General features: G+C 47.7%; 3 protein-coding genes across 5 annotated transcripts; 1 reads left to right on the forward strand and 2 right to left on the reverse strand.

The window, feature by feature from the left end:
• Nucleotides 1–80: 80 nt before the first annotated feature.
• On the forward strand, nucleotides 81–3489 carry SNF8 (SNF8 subunit of ESCRT-II). Its single transcript, XM_003213067.5, has 8 exons — nucleotides 81–209; nucleotides 573–623; nucleotides 974–1112; nucleotides 1420–1524; nucleotides 1745–1817; nucleotides 2391–2532; nucleotides 2751–2825; nucleotides 3248–3489. The coding sequence occupies exons 1-8, from the start codon at nucleotides 156–158 to the stop codon at nucleotides 3383–3385; spliced, it is 777 nt and encodes a 258-aa protein (XP_003213115.1). The 5' UTR covers nucleotides 81–155; the 3' UTR covers nucleotides 3386–3489.
• Nucleotides 3490–3768: 279 nt separating this feature from the next.
• Nucleotides 3769–15722, reverse strand: UBE2Z (ubiquitin conjugating enzyme E2 Z). Its single transcript, XM_010724567.3, has 7 exons — nucleotides 15208–15722; nucleotides 13241–13313; nucleotides 11102–11289; nucleotides 9162–9273; nucleotides 8463–8575; nucleotides 7847–7937; nucleotides 3769–6261 (listed from the first exon to the last, which is right to left on the reverse strand). Exons 1-7 carry the CDS (start codon nucleotides 15546–15548, stop codon nucleotides 6091–6093), a joined length of 1089 nt encoding a protein of 362 aa, XP_010722869.2. The 5' UTR covers nucleotides 15549–15722; the 3' UTR covers nucleotides 3769–6090.
• A 1657-nt stretch (nucleotides 15723–17379) lies between these two features.
• On the reverse strand, nucleotides 17380–19767 carry ATP5MC1 (ATP synthase membrane subunit c locus 1). Of its 3 annotated transcripts, none has more exons than XM_010724569.4 (5): nucleotides 19662–19767; nucleotides 19282–19339; nucleotides 18669–18746; nucleotides 18212–18387; nucleotides 17380–17603 (listed from the first exon to the last, which is right to left on the reverse strand). In XM_010724569.4, exons 2-5 carry the CDS (start codon nucleotides 19321–19323, stop codon nucleotides 17489–17491), a joined length of 411 nt encoding a protein of 136 aa, XP_010722871.1. In that variant the 5' UTR covers nucleotides 19324–19339; nucleotides 19662–19767; the 3' UTR covers nucleotides 17380–17488. The 3 variants fall into 3 exon arrangements, with proteins under 3 accessions (XP_010722871.1, XP_010722870.1, XP_010722872.1); XM_010724568.4 differs by having other exon boundaries at nucleotides 19592–19729; XM_010724570.4 differs by lacking the exon at nucleotides 19662–19767 and adding an exon at nucleotides 19534–19660.
• Nucleotides 19768–20001: the final 234 nt, after the last annotated feature.

The following is a 20001-nucleotide window of genomic DNA, read 5'->3' on the forward strand; positions in this document are numbered from 1 at the left end:
CAGCCCCGTCCGACAGCTGGGAGCCATCGGCCACCACCAGAAGCGTCCCTTAAGGCGGAGGCGTGGAATGGAAGGCCCCGCCCACCCGTGTGTCACGTGGCGCGTCGCGGATTGATGACGTCAGAAAGTGCGCGACGCGCGGCGGCGCCGCCGGGATGCACCGGCGAGGGGTGGGCGCGGGCGCTATCGCTAAAAAGAAGCTGGCGGAGGTGAGGCGGGATCGGGTCTGTGGGGAGGAGGTTCCGGACCCCGGTGAGAGCTCTTAAGTGCGTTCGTAGGGGGTCAAACTCCGCCGGTGTCGGGACAGGTGAGCTGCTAGGCTCCGGTGTTCCCGTGTGAGGGATTCAGGTCCCTTGTGGTTGGCGGCAGTTGCGGTGTCCGGCTCTAAGTGGGGTCCTCAGCATCTCCACAGCCGTGTCAGCCGTAAGCTCAGGGTGCCCCGAGGTTTCTAATAGTTCCCTCACTTGGCTTCCGGGTTCATATATCCTTAAGGAGCATTTCCCGTGCCCAATCTGGGGTTTGGTTCCTCTGTTCTCCAGCGCTGGCTCTACCGTTCTGTTCTCATCCTGCAGGCCAAGTACAAGGAGCGAGGGACAGTCCTGGCTGAAGACCAGTTGGCCCAGGTGGGAGACCCAGCCCTGCTGTGTGGTATAACCATGTTTGTGAGCCCAGCTGTAAATCCCGGCTTCATCTCGCACTGTTTCAGGGTTGGAGCATTAAATGATGGCACCACTGGGCTGCTTTCTCCTCCAAGAACTATGCTGTTTGCTGCAGATGTTGCTCTGCTTCCTTCCTCTCCATCTTAGCAACATCTCATTTCTGTAGAGCCGTTTCCTTCCTTTCGAGTCCACTGAGGCTGGGCAGCATGTCAGAGTGCTGAGTGTTGCCTTAGGGCTGTGCTTGCTTAATGTATACTGGGGGCTGTGTTCACAGAAGGATTAAGCAGAAGTTCTTTTCTCTAACTGTCTTTCAGATGTCTAAGCAGCTGGACATGTTTAAGACCAACTTGGAGGAGTTTGCCAGCAAACACAAACAAGAGATCCGAAAAAGCCCTGAGTTCCGGGTCCAGTTCCAGGATATGTGTGCAACAATTGGAGTGGATCCTTTAGCATGTGAGCACCAGGCAGCAGGGGTTAACAGCTCAAGATCCTCCTGGAAAGGATTCTCAGTGAAGCAGTGTTAGAAATTGTCCCTGGGGAAGTCTGAGGGTGTATTGATTCTTAGGGTTTGTGAATTGCTGTAATATGCTTTTAGGTGATATATAAACTTAAAAGGGAGAAAAGAAAAAGGTGGAGGTAACCAAAGAGGCTCTTCACTGAGATATCAGAGTCCTCATAGTGAGGTTTGTAAGCACCAGTGGCTGTTAAGGAAGGTGTTTTTGCTGATGGTCCAATTGCTTTCTTCTTTCTCACTTCACAGCTGGTAAAGGATTCTGGTCAGAAATGCTGGGAGTTGGTGACTTCTACTATGAATTGGGTGTGCAGATTATTGAAGTCTGCCTGGCTCTGAAACACAGGAATGGAGGTGAGGATCTCTCTGTCTGTCTTCACTCCAAAAGTGCAATCTGAGGCTAGGAGTGGGCAACAGCAAAGCCAATAGAGCTGGAATCTGATGCATTGTGGGAGTGTAATGTGAGGCAAGAGTGAGCCAGTGGTCAACACACAAAGAAGCCTTCAATACTACTGCTGGAGTAATTTTCTTGCTGTGCAGTTATGCTTTCTTGTTCCCTTTTGTTGACTCCTAGGTCTGATAACACTGGAAGAACTTCATCAGCAAGTGCTGAAGGGAAGAGGGAAGTTTGCTCAGGAAGTCAGCCAGTGAGTGCCTGTATATTGTAGGAAAAGGGAATCAAGTAACATGAGAGAGAAAACTCAGTGATTTATCTCAAATGGGCTTGAAGGTGCTGCTGTTAATTGGACTCCAAATTCTAGCAATTAGTCATGTACATGTGCTCTGTAGTTAATGACTATTTCAGGAGTGAGCCATAAGAGCTGTTGGCTTGGGCTGCAAATGCTGCACTCCTACTGTCACAGTCTGCTGAAACAGTTTTGGTCCAAGCTGTAAAGGAAGGGACTGATACCTGGCCTTAGAGAAGAAGATTTTAGGATACAATTCCCTAGAATTGGTAATTGGGGCTGAATCTTAAACTTGCAGCTTGGATTTTACCAATGTCCCTTTAATGGAACTCTGTATTTCTGTAGAGGGACACAGATAAATTAATTCTAAATTAATAATAGGAGAAAAATCAGCTGTTGATTATCTGAAATTGCAGCAAGCTCCAGTAGCTGTATCTTATACCCTCTTCACATGAAGTCTTCCTCATTTACAAAACTTGGGGCAGTTTGGGAGAGGCTTTTGGCTTAAAGCCCTGCATTAACTTCTGCTTTCAGAGATGATCTCCTTCGTGCAATCAAGAAACTGAAGGTCTTGGGGAGTGGCTTTGGGATTATCCCTGTTGGTGGAACATATCTGATTCAGTCTGTACCAGCTGAACTGAACATGGATCACACGGTTGTCTTGCAGCTTGCAGAGGTATTGAGCCAGGAGGCTTTAAAATGCCACCTCGAAAGAATCTCCCTGCTTCTGTGACAGGGAACACGTGGAGTGGAAAATAACATTCCAGCATGAATGTGAATCCAGAGTTTGTGCTATGGTTAGATCAGGCCTGTAGGTAAAACTGTCCACACTCTTCTAAACTGTGGACTTAAGTCTTGACTACAAGCACGCTATTTTTTTTTCTCTCTTTTCAGAAAAAGGGCTATGTAACAGTTGGTGAGATCAAGTCCAGTCTGAAGTGGGAGGTGGAACGTGCAAAGCAGATTCTGGTATGTATGAGGGCCTCTTGTGAATGATGCAGGTCAGTGACAGGATAGAGTGGCTGCTTCTGCATCAGAGCTGCAGACACTTTAGTGACTGTGTGTGTTATCACAGCATGCACAGGTGATCCTAAGCTAGGTGCTAGACCAAAGGCAGAGTGTACACTACCTAAGTTGAAGGAAGTAGAGTGTCAGCAGCTGCAGATGATATTCCTGTGACTTCACTAATCTCAGTAAAACTTGGGATGTGTTAGCTCAGCTCCTGCATGACTAGATGCCCAAACTACATTTTCCCCTGTTCAGGATGAGTAGAAATTTGAGTTCTACACGCTCCCTTACTGTACAATAAATGTGGGGTGAGGCTTCCCCTGTGAATGGCTTATCAGTTGTCTAGTTAAGCTTTGCTCACAGTTTCTGCTCTGTTTGAATAGGAACACTTGCTGAAGGAAGGAATGGCCTGGCTGGATACACAGGCACCAGGAGAACCTCAGTACTGGCTGCCTGCTCTCTTTACAGAATTGTACTCTCAGGAAATCACTCCAGAGGAAGCCAAGGAGGCAATACCTTGACTGCTAAGTGTTCTGTGCCTGTATTCAAGTCTTCTTGTGAGGGTACTTGCATATCACCTGAAACAGAGGGACAGTGGACTTGAAATAAAATTTTGTAAAAAGAAGTGTCTAGCTTGACAAGTTTCATAGGACTAATTCATGCTTGGTTACCTTGGAATTTTCTCCTCTATTGTGAGTGGAAGTATCACTTATTATGGTAGTTACCTTGTCACAGCAAGAGGAAAAGTGCTGCTGCTGCAACTGCAGTCATGGAGGATGCAAAAATGACTGTCTAAAGATTCTTGCTGCCTGCAGTGATGCTTCTAAAGCCACTCAGAAACTGTGCTGTAGTCCTCTGTCCTGTGAGTGAGTCGTCGTTCCACTAAGGAGTACCACAGTCTAGATTCTGCCAAAACAAACTTTATTGCACAAAAAAAAATCTTATGTACAATAGTATATAAACAAGGTATCTTAGAGTGACTCTTGTGCATATATTTTTGACTCAGTTAGGTCTAAAAATCTGTTGCTAAAACATCTCTGCCTAGAGCAGTCATTTGAGGATTGTCACTTTGAAATGGAAACATTCAGAAATGGTAGGACAGACAACATTAGAGCTAGAAAACTAATACTTCTCTTTTACAGCCACATGCTAGTTATGTGAATAGTGTCCACAATAAGGCATTTTCTTGTTTCGTTGTATGGGTGGATGGTAATGCCACATGCATCGCAAACAGATTTCAGAACCAGCTCTGCCTTGAGAAGGCAGCAGAGTCACAGCTCTATCCACAATGCTACTGAATGGTGACAAACAACGTGACATTTACAACAGGATTACAGAGGCAGAAAAGTAGCATACTGCTCATGATTTCTCAGGAGACCCCGCTGCCTCCCTGAGACCTTATTTGAAGGTGAACACAGCTTTATTTACTCTCATTTGGTGTATGTGTTGAGTGAGTCCTATGTAAGTTTAGCTTTCCCTTGAGGGAAGATAAGGTTAAAGTCTAATTCATACCAGTGACAGACCCAGGGGAGGTTGCTTGCTAGAAGGGAGGAAAGGTTCCCCTACTTGTTAAATGGCACATTTACAGTTCAGAAACGTTTCCACCTTCCAGAGCTGCTTAGAGAGCAGTGTGCAGGCTTCTAAGTTCTGCAAGAGCCAATATAAATCAGAGACTGAAAATAATTCAGTGACGTATAGGACAATGCCTTTCTGTACAGTGCATGGCAGGGGTCTTTTGGCTTTTCCTCCCGTGCTTTTTTTTTGCTTTTAGAACAAGAATGACTGAATTGAATGTTCTCCCACCACCAGTATGCAGCAGGGCTGCGCTGGGGGAGAGGGCCTGGGACAACGTGCAACTTTGTGCTCAGCTTTTTATCACGGTCCTCATGAAAAAAATTGATTAAGCTATTTACCAACAAAACATTTTACTGGTTCAATCGATCATCACCGGTGTCTTTCACGTGGAGAAGCTTTTATTCACCTCCACCCAAGTTGCACTGAATACATCTTTGACGTAATTGCACTTGCAGCCAGCACACACCTCTCCTCCAGCCTTACTTTTGCTCACAGTAAAAAGCTGCCATTTAAAACATTCAAAGTACTGAAGTGTTAACTTTACAACACTCGTCGAGCTTGGCCAAGTTTGGCAAAGGAATTTCAGCCAGTAACTAAGTGTACACCTCTGGAAAGCTCCACCTAGAAACAGTGGCTTCCTGAGCTAGAATTGCCCCTTATCCTAGCATTTCAGTCTGAAGGTTGCTGTGGGGAGGGAGGTGGCAGGAGGAAAATGAAATATTACACTGACTGGAGAGATGGAAAGCAAAAAGTACTTCAGTGAAGGAAACAAAACAGCTCTCTGTTCAGAGCAGCCAGAATAAAACATTTCTAGAATACTAAATTCAAATCAAAACCTTAAAGAGTTACACAAACAAGACTTAGGTCTTTTTTTTAGTGCTCCCCTATCTCTGAACCAATGATTTTCTCGCCTTCCCTTCCCCAAAACACCACGATGAACAGACCTGCACTCAATGTATGGATTTCTTGCCTTTTCATCCTCCCCTTTTGTGCCTGAAATCTCAGTGGATGAAGTCACCCACGGCTTGTGTAAAGCTTTCAGAAAGGAGCCCAGATTCCACCACTGCTCTTTATCTTTGGTCTGTCTAGAACGGTGTCTAGAAGAAAGACATCGGGTAGATGGGCTCTACAGAGCAAACAGGCTCCATCTCTCCCAGTCTGCACAAAAAGGTTTCATCCAGGCACACAGTGCCTGGGCCATGTCATACCCCAGACTCATCAAAGCGCTCCCACAGCTACAGCTCCATATTCAGCATGGCCCCAGGGAAGGGCTCACTGTCTAGGAACAGAAAAGCTGTAAAGAGGAGTCGCAGTCTACATCTCATTCTTTAATCAAATGGAGACAAAAATAATAATAATAATAATAATAATAATAACCAGTGTAGATGTTTTTCAAAAAATAACCTGATGCCACATGCTCCGGATTTCTAGTAGAGTAAGTACCTTGTAAGAGTAGCCTGTCACAAGCTTGGCTTTGTCTAGCATGAAGTCTTCTCGTTCAGCGTTATCCACCAGAGCAGTAAAAGGAGACAGAAGATATCCCACAGTTTTCTCCACTCTGGCATTGGTTTGGTTGTTGAGTCTGTCAGGGGTACTCTAGTGTGAAGACAGAACATCCCCACGGCTTGGCCTCTCCGTTGGTAACGCAGCTCTAAGCTTTGGAGCAGCCCTGAGTGTCTGTCTCTGTCTCAGAGGAGCTGCTCTCAGAGTCTATTTCTGTATTCTCCTGCTGATGTTTCTCTTGCACCTTCTGCCGAATTCCTTGCAAACGGATTAATAGGGACTGATAGTCAAAGTGGCCTCGTTTTTCTCCAAAAGGATCCTGGAAGGAAACCAGAGATGAACTCATTAATACAGACCTCTTGCCAGAAGGATAATGGTCTAAAGAAAGCTGTACAATAACTGGCCAGCAAATAGAGAGTTAAGAGTTGAATTCCACCTTGTGATCAATGGGACCGTGTCCATGGCCTCACACAACTCTAAATTGATGCCAATTGCTCTTCCCTTACCCACCAGCAGTCATTTTGTTGTAGAAGGCCACCAGAGCCATCAGGCACAACTTGTCCTTTGTGAAACCACATTCTCATTTTAAATCAAGGTGCCCAGCTGCTTAAACACGTATTGCTTTTATCCCTATTCCACGTTAAAGGCAATTGCCAGGGCTATATAAAGGAGTGGTGAAGTTTCACCTGTCCCATGTGGCTCCAGAGTTAACAAGACAGCGCATCTGCCAAGCACTGAACCAATACTATATCCATCTAGAGTGACTTCATTTTAAATACAGAGCAGTGGAGATAACAGTAGCAAACTGTGTTTAGACTCCCTGCACTACTATTTACGTGAGCAGAAAACAGACTGTGGTAGTCACTAGCTCTGGAGACTGAGCACAGCAGTCCCAAGCCATTGTGTTCTTCAGAAGTAACTTAGCTCTGGCTCCTTGAAGAAGAAACAAGAGTTGATCACACCTGACAATCCTCTGATCTCACCAAATACAGCCTTCAGCACAGTGCTCTCATTTTCATTTCTCATTTTCAGGAATTTCTCGCTCCAAACATGAACCTTCCTGCTTCAGGAGTGCTTTCATTTTATGAATTACACAGTCAGTGTTGGCACTGACAGGAAAGAAGGGCTCAGATCAGAGACACTAGATCATTAAATCAAACACCTCCATCTTTTCTTAACAGTGAAATTTCTCAATGAGTCAGACAAGAGGTGCCTGATGAGGGAGGAAGACGTGTTCAGATGCAAATAGCTTGGCAGTCTATTCTGTAAGGTCTATTTTCCTACAAAAATGAGCTCCTTTATTCAACCTGTCTGCATGTATTTGCCATATTGTCACTATTCCCTTAATCCTCCCTCCTCCAGATACTTTTGCCTCAGTCAGCCACTTTCAACTGCATCTTACAGAACAACTCTGACAGTGTCAGAGAAAAGTTCCTATCTGTACAAGCAAAGAAATCTAAGAAAAAGAAACCTTACCAGCATCTCAACATGAAAATGATGCAATAGAGCTCAGCTGCCATCAGTACTGCATAGATTACATGGACCCTCCCTGCTTAATGCCAAATCCACATGAAAGCAAACTGCACTTCTTTAAACAGTGGTATAAGTATCTGCTTGCTTTGAGTGTGGCTCTGGTCCAGCACTTAGAGAAATCTAACAGCCCTGAAAACACTGTGTGTGTGCATACTCTGAACTCAAGAAAGTTAAGTGTTTTATCCACAGGAGTTTCATGGTTAACTCAGAGTTGAGTTAACCACACCTGATAGAAACTGTGGTTGAAACACTTTTGATAGAAAAGGTGCAGATCCACCCCATGTTGCACATCACACAGTGCAACTGTTTGTCACTATGAGTGTACTTGGAATCCAAGTTCTGAATTGACAAGAAAATCATCTGCTACCCACCTGCATCGTCTGACCTTGGAGATAAAGTCTCTCTTTGCACACCCCTTCATAGAAGTCGTAGTATTCCATGAAGGATTTCTCCATAACACCCCTGAACATAATCAGAGAGCAAAGAGTCAACAGAGAATGACAGTATTACAATGGTGGCATCATCCAGGGTCACAGCATCCCACTGAACCACAGTCATGTAATCAGCACAGCTCAAGCCAGACAGCTAACTGGGTACAGAGAGGCAGGACACAGAACAAAACAAACTGCAGCATTGCTGCAGCTGAACAGATCCTGCACGTGTTTCTACAACAGCTGTGCTTTTCTCTCTCTCTGAAATGTTTTTTTCCCTTCTAAGAGAAGGCACATTTATACTCAAACACAAATCAGAGGATGCAGCCGTTGTGCACAGTAACACAGCTTTGGTCAGTGCACAGCTCCTGGGCACGACATAGATGCAGTCATCCATTTCAGAAGAAACAAAACCACTTTGCACTAGAGCAGGATGATTTAAAGACTTGCTCTTCTCTGGAGCACCTCTCAGGATCTCAGGAAAGGCAACCAGAGAATCTTAACCTGTTTCCCCACACCCACTTTCTTACGCTCCCTCCCTGCCTCCTTTCCATACCGTAGTGGCTCAGGACAGGGACACTTTCCTTCCAGCATGTCACACACTGCTACTCGGATGGTCTCATGCCGAATACACTCATTATAGTTCTTGCTGTCCCCAGGGTGCCTCTCCTGGAAATAGAATTTGGGCCAGTGAGTCCATGTTACTGGAATGGCTCTTCGTCTCTCTCTCTCGAGACTGATGAATTTCACTGGTGCATGAACTCACTACAGCTTTGTCTGTTTTGTGTATGCTGAGCTAATTTATACTGGGAAAAAAAAAAAAAAAAAAGGAAAAAAAAAAAGCTGGCACCATTTTCTACATCTACAGAGCCCTGGACTTGCACAGCTGGGGAGATAAGTCAGCTGATAGTTGGCACAGAAAGCTGCCTCTCTCTGGGATGCCAGAGCCATGAAAACCTGAGCAGTTTGGTTTCTGCACGACAGTGTGTCTCAAGGAAGCTGCATCAGGAGTCATGTAGCAGAGAAATGCCTTTTCTTCTTCTGTTACTTTCCACTATGAGAGCTAAGCAGCCTCCAGTTCAGAGCTTTGCAAGTCCCCTCCTCGAGCTCTGACCAGAGGCAGAGCAAACTGAAAAAAAGCTGACACAGCCTTGCTTTGTTCCCATTTCCAGAATGTATTTCGTTACCAGGTCAAGGTGTGGAGTGAAGGGAGAAATCGTTGCAGAACCAAAGATGAACCATCTCCAACTCTCACCTGCTCAAAGCCAGGTTCATTGTGATACGGGTTCTCAGTCATCAGAGACTGGATGGAGATGAGGACTGAGGAGATACTCTGTGCTGGGCTCCATGCAGGCCCGGTCCAAGTGCTGAAGCATCAAAACAGAAAAGCATCAATTAACAAGGCAGGATCAGCCCAGCAACAACCATCTCTCCAAATACCAAAGATAAGAAAGCTCAGAAAACACATCTACACCTTACAGAAATGTGACAGGAGAAGTAACAGCTGCTACAGAAAGACAAAGCACTGTACACTGAGAAAGTTTCCAAGTTGGAGGCAGTTTATTCTCTCAGTCAAATGAGAACATCAATCTGAGCCATATAAGAGGTTGGGGAGCTTCACAGCTAACACGCAGAGGGAATCACAAGTGAGCAGAGGAAAAGCACCATCTTCAAATACCTCCCAGTGCACTTCAGAGCTATGGCTATAATCTTGTACAGCATCCTGAAGCAACACATGCTGCCAACACTACAGTAAGTCTGCAACTGTTTAAGAAGTTAAGACTAACTTTGCAGACTCAAACAAGACCATTACTTGGGCAGTTTGCAATGCAGAAAGCACAAGGTCTGCCACCAAAAGCACTCATGGATACCCTGCTGTAAGAACAAGGTGCTATTTAATATGTGTGGTGTAGCAAAAAACCTCTGCACAGAACAACAGGTCAGAACTGCTATTTGCCATTAATATCCTAGCTCCAGATAGACAGCTGCTTCCCTGGGAGCTGAACAAGGATGTACTGACCCACATATGCTCTTCCTAAATTCATTCACTGCTTCCCATTGTTGGTAAGGCTGAGGCTCTTTGTTCACTCTTCAATAATTTAGCTTCCATGCCAAGGCTACACTACATGAGCAACGAGGCAGCTTGAGTGGAAGCTGCTGGGCATGCAGCACCCTGAGCTACAGACAAGCCCTGCACACCTCAGTGCTTCCCAGGCATTGGCATCCAGCTCACTGGATCAGAAAGGCTCATACGCTGAGGAAAATGTTTCCCAGCACACTGCATCTCTCACCCAGCCCTGGACCAGCAGATGAGTATCAGTGACTTGAATCAACTTTAGCATAAGGAACACAGTGCTGCTGAACCCACCCCAAAGACAGTCTCATAACCGCAGCTGTGCTCAGATTCCTGTTGTTTGATGAAACCCTTACAGCAATTCAAGCCATCGCTGCCCCTTCCCCACTTGGCTGCCTCTATCTGCACCAATCCAGAGCCTCAGCAAAAACCCCTCCTTACTTGCAGCTGAAACCATCACAGCTGGGGTGGGGAATATCACACTATGGCCAGAGATCCTCTGGTAGAGTCTAAAAGCCACTGAATCAGCCAGGACTCAGTTTAAAAACCAAGTATGTGAGTAACAAGCATTTGCAGCAGTGGAGCCTGTTGGAACAGGCAGCATGGGAGCAGTGATTGTAAATCATTAGACCTACCCAGCCCCACATTCTACATGTAGGTGGAAGCCCAGAGCGCTCAAATGGCTTTCAAGGAAGTTCTTAGAGGCTTTTAATCTTATTTATTTTTAAACCCACACAGAGGGAGGAAATTAAAACCACGAAAACCTGCATTCAGAAAGCATTAAGGATCAGTTTGCAAAGAGCAAGAGCAGAAGAAAGGCAGTGCTCAAGCCAGGGCTTTGCGAGGGAAAGCAGAAAAGTGACAGTATCCACTGAACTTCATGCTTCCCCTGCTCCGCTCTCAGATGCTTTCAGAGACAAGTTAGACTCTTAGCTCAGAAGAGGAATTTGTGCTGCTTTACGACTCTGATCCAGTGCATAACTTCACAGAAGCATAAAGGTGCATCCAAGCATGTCTGGGGCAAGATCAGGGCACAGCGTGTTGAGAAAGATGTGCGAGGCACAGTGCAGCCAGTGGCTACCTCCTGATTACCCACCAAAACAGCCAAAGTCTCCTCTTACCCTAGAATACTCAGGCAGACTTTCCCATTGCGGTAGAAGTTGGGGTTAAACCTCACTGTGTTATTTCCCGTTGTCATCAGTTTGACCCTTGGCGGGTGGATAGGATAATCTGGAGGACAGCGAAACAGGAACAAGAAGAAACCCCCTTCATAAGGCGTGTCAAATGGGCCTGTGATCAATGCATGAATCTGGAAAACAAAAGCCCATCTTGCGCACCACTTCAAAATTGTGCAGCACCATCAAATCCTCAACAAAGCCAACCGAAGGCAAGAAACCTCCACCCAGGCATGGACACGGCACCTTCCCCAAGCACACGCCACGTGCAGGCCATACACAACCCCCCCTTCCTTCCCTCCTTAGCCAGGGCCACTGCTGCACACTTCTCTCCCCTCTGCCACACTCAATGTGCAGAGCAGGTTTCCAAAGCGAGGTTTGGCCACAGTCCACAGCAGCTGCCTCCCATACATCTCAACACAGTCCAAAGAGGACTGAATCACAGTTCAGCTGGTGAGCTCTGCTTTAAAAAGATTTCAAATATGAAAAAAAAAAAGTCTAATTTTAGCAAGAAAAAAAGGCAGATTTTCTGCCAAAACTAGAACATTCTTCAATTTTTATGGTCTCATGTTGATTCGGTTTTATTGAAACCAATCATTTAATTACCTCTGCCAGGATCTGAAATTAAGACCCCATGCTCCCCTCGCTAATTACCTTCAAAAATCTCAATTGCATACCAGGAAATCTGCTCCCATTGGGCTATTAGGGAAGCTTCCTCTTTTTCCATCCTCCTGAAGTGATCCAAGCAATCTCCTTTAATGATCCCCTTACCCACCTAGGATGTTAGTTAAAAACCCCAAGGCTGCCGTTCTACAAACCCGCATTTCTGCTGAAGGGCATTTTGGCACTTTCAGCCTCCAAATGGAGGGAGGTCAGAGCTCCAGCAAAATGCCCAAGGTCTGAGCTGTCTGCACACAGACACTCCCTTTTGCACTATCTCAAAAAAATCCAAGAGCCCTAAGCCAGGCAGGTGCTCACGCTGAGGGAATCAAGGGAGTGCCAAGTCTGTCAAGGGGGTGAGAGAAGTGTGCAGCAGAGGAGAAACCAAAGCAACCCCATACACACACGCACACACACACACACACAGCTTTCTCAGAATCCAGCACAGCCAGATGAGGTGACATTGGCTGGAGAAAGGTAGCATCAGCCAAGGAATGCACTGGATCAAGATCACTGTTTGAGCAACATCAGCCTCCAAGATCACTGCACTCTCTCAGGCATAATTGGCAATTCCCTATCCTGGAAAATCCCTAGAGCCAGGCAGCCAGAAGGGGAAGAACTGGGGCAGGAGAGGCAAGAGACACACCTGGCCCTAGGGAACAGATATGCTGGAGGTGATGTGATGGGAGTAGCTATGCAGGTCAGATCTGCATGAACTCGTAGAATTGTTTGAGTAACCTGTAAAGGCCAGCTGGTCCAGCTCTCCTGCAACGAACAGGGACACCTACAGCTCGATCAGGTGCTCACAGCCTGCTCCAACCTGACCTCAGGTGTCTCCAGGGACAGGGTATCTACCACCTCTCTGGGAAAGGGATGCTGTTACCTGTGAGAGCCAGGCAGGCAGCTCCACAGCAAGACAGGATCTGGGCCCAGGGATAAATCCCACTGCCAGGTCACAACAGTTAAACACCTCTGCCTTCCATAGGTGACTTACATATAATTCAGCATTTCCAGTGACTGACAGGTGTTCCTCATTTCCAGCCCCTCACAAAGCCCCCCATGCCCAACAGATTTCCAAGAGCTCTCTCTAAGCTAATCTAGTGATTCTTTTCAAGCATCTGCAGGGGAAAGAACAAGCTGAATTGGCACTCCACTAGTTCATAGGACTGTCTTTATCTGTGGAAACTCTCAGGTTCCTGTGATGATATCTCTTCACAAAACCATTTTTTCCTTGACAGCCTCCTCTCATTTAAATGCAGCCCAGACTGTCACCAAGAAAACCAGAGCTGCACTGTGCTCTTACAGGACTCACCCTGACTTCTCTCAAAACAAGAAGGGATTACATTTGGGAGAATCCTCAGAGCAGCCACCAACAACAACATACAGAAGAGTGAGAACTTGAACCCATTCCAAAGTGTCTCTTACCTTGGTCATATCATGGGGATCAGGCACAACAAACATTCCCGGGGGCGGTTCCTTGTAAATGGACATAATATCCCTGGAACAAAGGAAACAGGAATTAGTCAAGATCTCCCTTGGTGTTCATCAGCCCTTGAGGCATGGAATGTTCTAGAGGACAAATCTGTGTAGAGATGCAAAGGGACAGATTTTTAAGATGGAAATTTGCAACTCAAAGTGGTAGATGTTTTTCTTTGGCCTGACTGTTTCCTGGCTGAGCTCTCTTAACTTATCTTAAACAATAGTTGAAGAGCACGGGCAGCATTCAATGAATCAGTGAGGCATCAGACCTCAGTACCTTCGCTACCTGCTGCCTTGCTTTTTACCCTACATCAACTCCAGCGCCTAGGAATTAACACTAAGCTTCTCCTAAGGTCAGCACAAAAAAGCTCTCATTGGTGAATGTTGTCGCCTAACAGAAAACTTTACCTCTCTGTTTTCTCTCCATACACTTGAACTATTTACAAAGTCCCTTCTGCCGACCAAGTCACTTTTTTCCTCAAAATACAGTGGCTGAACTGTGTCCAAAAACATCACTGCTCCGTCAAGTTTGGTTTTAATCAGACAGTTGGTTCAAGTGCTATTAGGAAGCACAGACACGCACACAACTTAATCACAACAGTTTTATTTCCTGGACTAAATGAACTGAAAAATAACAAGTTTACAAATGCACCAAACAGCACCCATCACCTTTTATTGCCAAAAAGCTCCCCACCATAATCAGAGCTGCACTGTACTCTGGGACAAGCTACCACTAGACCTGTTCAGGAAGCAACCGGAGTTCAGAGAGGTTTCAGGGCAAGAACAAGTTTGAGAACAACAGGAGAGCTTTGCCTTCCTACTTAGCACTATGAAGGTGTTTGGATGGAAAACTGCCAAAATATCTGGTGCCATCTTTGGAAGACATTAGACAAGCTCTAGAACAAGCAACAGAACAAGGATGAGCAAGAGCCTGGCAGGCAGCAATACTGCTCTGAAGGAAGAGGAAGAACTTGCTGAAACAGTGCCAATATCTCTAACAATAAAAGACCGTATTGCTCACGGTATCAAAGGCTATTGACATACCAGGTTTAACCAGATGATTCTTAAAGAGTCAGAGCAGCCAAATGGGTGGCAACCAACCAGGAAAAAGGATTGCTACCGGCAGGTTTAGGATAACATCTTGCAAAACTCAACTTGACTGCTGATGGGAGCAGAGGAGCTCGTTCCCTTCCCATTTAACAGCACTTCCACGGAGCACGCTGCAATCCCAAGGGCAGGATGAGGGCAACGTGCCACAGAACGTGGCTGCCAAAGGCCACAGCAACAGGAGGAGGAGGATATCCCAGAGGGGCTGTGGCCTTCACCCAAACACCTGAACACAGAGCCCTGGGGCTGCACTTAAGAGAGCCCCTGGGCACGGGAATGAATTATAGAATTATTACGGTCGGAAAAGACCTCTCAGATCCACAAACCCAAGCTCAGCCCACCCCCAAATCACGTCCCCAAGTGCCACATCTCTGCAGTTCTTGAACACCTCCAAGGACGGCAACTCCACCACCTCGCCGTGCAGCCTGCGTGCCAATGCCTCACCGCTCTTTTAAGAGAGGAAATTTCTCCTAACACCCAACCTGAACCTCTTCTGGCACAACGTAATGCCATCATCCGTTATCCTACGGTTGCTACCTGGTACAGAGGCCGATCCCTTTCAGGGTCTCTCCTGAGATTCCCCTTCCCCAGCGACCCCCGGGACCCGTCCTGGTGACCCCAAGGACCCGTCCGCAGCCCCAAACTCGGCTGAACCCCCCGGCGCGGCCCCGGTACCCGTTATCGGCGCCCTTGAGGAACGCGGGCGGCCCCGCACAGCCACGGAGCGGGACATCGTCGGAGCTCTCCGTGCCGGGGAAGGACGGGAGGCGGCCCCGGGGGAGGGGAGGGCAGGGCGGCCCGCTCACCGTTTGATCCGCAGCAGGCAGGCCGCGCTGGGCCGCTCGCTGTCCCAGTCGCCGCTGACCGTGGGGTCCCAGAAGGCGGAATGCGTGAGGAGCGCGGCCCCCGCGGCCGCCGCCGCCGCCGCGGCGATGGGAGCTCCGCCGCTTCCCGGGGCTACGCTAGAAGCAGCCGGAGAAGAGCCGAAACCAGCGGCCGCCCACAGTTCGGCGGGGATAAAAACGCCGGGGTTCCCCGCGCCGCCGCCCGAGCTGGTCGAGGTGCCGCCGCCACCGCTGCCCGCCGCCGCCGCCGCCGCCAACACCGCGGCCGGAGCCGCCTCCTCGGCGGCCGGACTCTCCGCCATTCCGCGCCCGGCCTCGGAGAACGCCGCTTCCGGGACTCCGCACCAACGAGTCGGTCGGCCAGAGCGGCCACCGCCTCGCGCCTCCTCCACCGATCGCCGCCCAGAGCGTCACCTCCTACGCGCTGCCCTCCCACTACCGGCGCCGACTACCCTCTCCCCCAGCTGCCATAGAGTCTCCTTTCGGTACCAGAGCGGCCCTTCCACGGAGACCGCCCTCTCCCCCCCTCCATAGGCTATGCGTCGCTGCGGAACAGCGCCCCCTGCTGTGCCGGCGGACTGCAGAGGCAGAGAAGTCTGACTCGTGGAAATGGGAGTTTTTTGAGGCTCAGCAGGGAAGCAGCTGCTACGGAGATGCTGAGCACGGCCCCGAGCAGCCATCACTGAACCATTTTACTCCCAAGGTCACTGCTGCCATACCAGAGATACGCAAAATAATCTGGTTTAATCCATTTCACGCACAAAAGACAGACGTAAAAGAAGAAATGCAATCAGATTACATGCCAGAAAAGGTCAGGAACACAGAACTGTGCTGTGAGTATAGGTGAGCAGCTGACACACTGCCAACTACACCATGTCAACATCAAGACTGAAGGTTCCCAGAGACCTTCACTGATAGTTTTACTCCCACACTTCACAGGGAGCGCAGATAAGCTTCCCCCACGCTCAGAGAAATCTGCCTCTCTCCAGCTCACAGCTGTCTGTGGTGCACTTTAGCTTCCCACTAAAGGAAACATTAAAGCACAAGTTGTGCATCATCCTCTCTATCAGCAGGGGTTTCTGCTACTGCAGTCCAGCACGGTTAACATTTAATACAGGTAAACCTCAGCTGGAGTAGAAATCCAGGCATACAGAACAGGGTCCTCTCCTTTGAGCAATTATTTCTTTGTTCCCACCTGGCAACCTCTCCGAACATATAGAACCTTTCCTCTTTTTCAGCTAGTGGGTTTCGTCTGGGCTCTTTCTGGAGACCCTTTTCTCCAAACAGTGTCAAGAACAGGTTTGTTTGTTGTTTTTAGGCAGAAATCAAAACCCTTCTCCAAATCCATTCACACTGCATAGGCAGCTATTACAAAGGAACAGAGAAGTTACTGATATCCAATTCGTGTCCCCAGGCGTGTCCCAACCACGCTTCAGAGGCTTTAGTATACACAGACACTGCATTAATTCAATTACCTAAAGCTGATAACCAGACAAGCTTCCACGGTTACCTTCCTTAAAGGCACAGCTGTCTTACACTGGGTCCAAGATTCAGCTTAGACCTCAGAACTTCTCCTTGCTCAGTGTGCTCCAAACTCTGAAACAGCTGAGGCATGTAACTGTTGAGAAAGAAATAACACCGTCTGTGGTCCTGTGCTTAAATCAATGCTTTGAAGAGGCCTATGAACAGTGTGACCTTGAAACCATTTTTCCTTTGTTCAAGAAATCTCAGATGGTACAGTAACGTATATCCTTGTGTACTTGCACTTACACCTTTAATACTCTATGTACACTCACCTGTACCCATCACCTCTTCAATACCACAATCTTCAGTAATATTATGTGGAGATAATAATGTTTTGTCAGCTCAAATATAAGAATTTGCTTTATTAGAGCAATGCTTGTTGGGATCATTGAATGAATCTGATGCAGTGTTTGAGCTGCTCAAGGACATCCCCTTTTATTTGGCTGACTTCATTTTGCTTTCTTGCTACCACCATTTCACATTCCCACTGCTTTAACAGTAGGTGTTCCTAGATCTAGAATATTACCCTCTTAACTAATATACCAGCATCCCCCACTGGCTTTCCCAATCATGGACCAGCGCATAAGAAAAAAAAAATAAAGCCACCACTTTATTTAGAGAAATCTTTTCTTTAATTGTCAGTCTGGAACGCTCTGATGAAAGCAGACTCAAACCGCCGAGGACAAAGTGATGGAAACTGCAGCCACGCCAGAAGTTGTCACATGGCAAAGAGGATAAGGAATGCCACCATCAAACAGAAGAGACCCATGGCCTCAGACAGGGCAAAGCCCAGGATGGCATAGGAGAAAAGCTGCTGCTTGAGAGATGGATTCCTGCATGTATACAAGGGGGAAAAAGAAAACAAAAAACAACAAAGTGAAGGTAGAAAAAAAAAGAAAAGGACCCACAGTGAGGGAAAAACAAAACACAACTAAACAAACCAGACCCCATATCACATCACAGAAAGCCAGGATTATGCCATACAGTCATCAAGCTTTGGAGGATGAACCAGATTTATGGCAGCTAGCCACCATGTGGAATGAAAAAGCCATGATTTTTCCCTGGGTTTAGTGATTGCTAGTAGCCTTGTAAAACCCCCAAAGCTAATTTCACATGCCCTGGTGGTACCAAGCAACAGTTGCCATTGATGACTAGTGCTTCATTCCTTCTAGGAGGAGGCAGAGCTCCACAGAACTTCTGCATCACCCAATAGTAAGTATAGAGTGGATTCAAACAGTTCAGGCACTTTCTTATTTGTTTAAATGAAATGATGGAATATAACATTTCTTTCACATTCCAGAGAGGAATGCTTCAGTTAAAGTATGTGATTCTACACACTACACGTATAGAGTAGAACATAAGCTCCAGAAAAAGCTCCACTCTTCTACCAAGTTTAGTGCTAGAAAGGAATAAATTCAAGCCAGCCTAACATCTTACTTACCTGGCATAGCCAATGATCAAGCTGCCAAACACTGTCCCAATACCTGCTCCTGAACCAGCCACCCCAACTGTGGCAGCACCAGCACCGATGAATTTAGCAGCAGTGTCAATATCCCGGGAAACTGCACTAGTTTGGAACTCACGGCGGGTCAGCTGTGGATAGGACACACCAGCTGGCTGTGGGATACATAAAAAACAGGTTAATGGCATCGAATCATCAATATGGAAGTCATCTTAATAAAACACATTTTCACCGTTTATAATCCACTCAGGACAGAGCAAAAAAAAAAAAAGAAACAAAACGCTCAGCTACCACTGGTCTGGGCTAGAAGCTATATCCTTTTACTAGCCATTCTGATGATGTAAAAATCTTACTCCTCCACCTCTGGAGGAGTCATCAAGACATCAAGCACAGAAATACAGGAGCCAATTTAATTTACCACATAAAAGAGTCTTACCTGTACAGCCTGAGCCTCAGGCCTGCTGAACACAGACACTGAAACGGGCCTGGCCAGAGCCCTGGAGCAGCACCGGAACTGAAGCAAAACAGATAATTAATTCCTACAGTTAGATGCACCCTCACCAATTCTCAGAAAAGAATAGTGTTAGAAAATTTTTGAAACTTTTCAAGACTGAAAAAAGCATATACAAGTTTAGAGTATTTCTAGTCTAGTCAGCTGGATGCAGCCCACAAGGAACGCTGTCACGGACCACATGCTGCAGGATCACAGCTGCTACTTCACAGTTCAACCATTATCACAACCCCAGAGGTTTCATTCCTAACTTGTATTTTGTGACAAAAGGATGACATCTCTGTGATAACTGCTTATCTCACACTGCTGTTGGGCTCAGAGCCCAACAAATGCTTGCAGGGACAGTGGGCATCACTCTGCAGTCACCAGAGGTCACCTTGTTCCCCCCCCCCCTTTATTTCCCAGGTGTAAAATGGCTTTGTGGGACCCTCTCTCAGCCAGGACTGCCCAGAGTTCTGATCGCAGCCCCATTGGGAAAGCCTCCTCAGCCACACGGCCCCACTAAGCACCATTACACCCCTCTGCAGACAGTTCTTACCAGAGCCGGAGAGCTGAGGAGAGCCAAAGAAGTCGTCTGCATCTTGCTTTACCTATTACTAATAACGAGAAGAAGGAATTAGGAATCCCAGTGCTGCCACATCCGCCTCGCGGTCCAACCCTGCAGATCAAGAGATCCGCGTTTCTCTCTTCCCTCATTCTAAACACCCCAAAACCACCTCAGCACAACCGAGTCCCGGACGGAGCAAAGAGTCCCATCAAAGGGTACGGTCCCGGCCAGGCACCACCCCACCTGCCAGGCCCCAGGCCGCGGTGCCGCTCGAAGCCCAGGGGCCGCACACGGACCCCACCTGCACGGTGTCCGCTCCGGGCTGCGACGGCGGCGGCTGTGAAGGGAGAGGGCGCCCCCACCCCGCTCACCTTGCCGTGTCCCCCAGCGTCCTCCGCGCCGATTGGCTACCGCTACACGCGGCGCGCGGCATTCTGGGACAACATCCGCGCTCCCTATTGGCCGCGGTCAGGCAAGCTCCTCCCACCAACATCCGGGATAGCAGCACGAGGGGCGGGAGGACTGTGTTACGAAGCGGGCCTCCATTGGTTACTTATTTTCGCTACGCGCTCTGCGATTGGCTGGCGTCCTGGAGGTCTCCCAGAGGACCACGAGGTGCGCGGGCCACTCCTCGAACCATAGAGCTGACCATAGAGATGGCGGCCATTGCGGCGTGGGCTCGGCTGTCATCTCACGCTGCTCTCCGGTACA

The sequence above is a fragment of the Meleagris gallopavo genome, chromosome 29 (assembly GCF_905368555.1).
Source record: "Meleagris gallopavo chromosome 29, MGAL_WU_HG_1.1, whole genome shotgun sequence".
Taxonomy (NCBI): Eukaryota; Metazoa; Chordata; class Aves; order Galliformes; family Phasianidae; genus Meleagris; species Meleagris gallopavo.

What these genes read in the sequence shown, in the direction of transcription:
- SNF8 (XM_003213067.5), top strand. Translation starts at nt 156, where the DNA reads ATGCACCGGCGAGGGGTGGGCGCGGGCGCTATCGCTAAAAAGAAGCTG. An exon ending in CTGAAGACCAGTTGGCCCAG is followed by an intron (nt 624 to 973) that starts GTGGGAGACCCA and finishes ACTGTCTTTCAG; the next exon opens with ATGTCTAAGCAGCTGGACAT. An exon ending in TGGAGTGGATCCTTTAGCAT is followed by an intron (nt 1,113 to 1,419) that starts GTGAGCACCAGG and finishes CTCACTTCACAG; the next exon opens with CTGGTAAAGGATTCTGGTCA.
- UBE2Z (XM_010724567.3), bottom strand. Translation starts at nt 15,548, where the DNA reads ATGGCGGAGAGTCCGGCCGCCGAGGAGGCGGCTCCGGCCGCGGTGTTG. An exon ending in ATCCCCATGATATGACCAAG is followed by an intron (nt 11,290 to 13,240) that starts GTAAGAGACACT and finishes TTTGTTTTCCAG; the next exon opens with ATTCATGCATTGATCACAGG. An exon ending in ATGAACCTGGCTTTGAGCAG is followed by an intron (nt 8,576 to 9,161) that starts GTGAGAGTTGGA and finishes TTCTATTTCCAG; the next exon opens with GAGAGGCACCCTGGGGACAG.
- ATP5MC1 (XM_010724569.4), bottom strand. Translation starts at nt 19,323, where the DNA reads ATGCAGACGACTTCTTTGGCTCTCCTCAGCTCTCCGGCTCTG. An exon ending in TCCTCAGCTCTCCGGCTCTG is followed by an intron (nt 18,747 to 19,281) that starts GTAAGAACTGTC and finishes GTTTTGCTTCAG; the next exon opens with TTCCGGTGCTGCTCCAGGGC. An exon ending in TTGATCATTGGCTATGCCAG is followed by an intron (nt 17,604 to 18,211) that starts GTAAGTAAGATG and finishes GTATACATGCAG; the next exon opens with GAATCCATCTCTCAAGCAGC.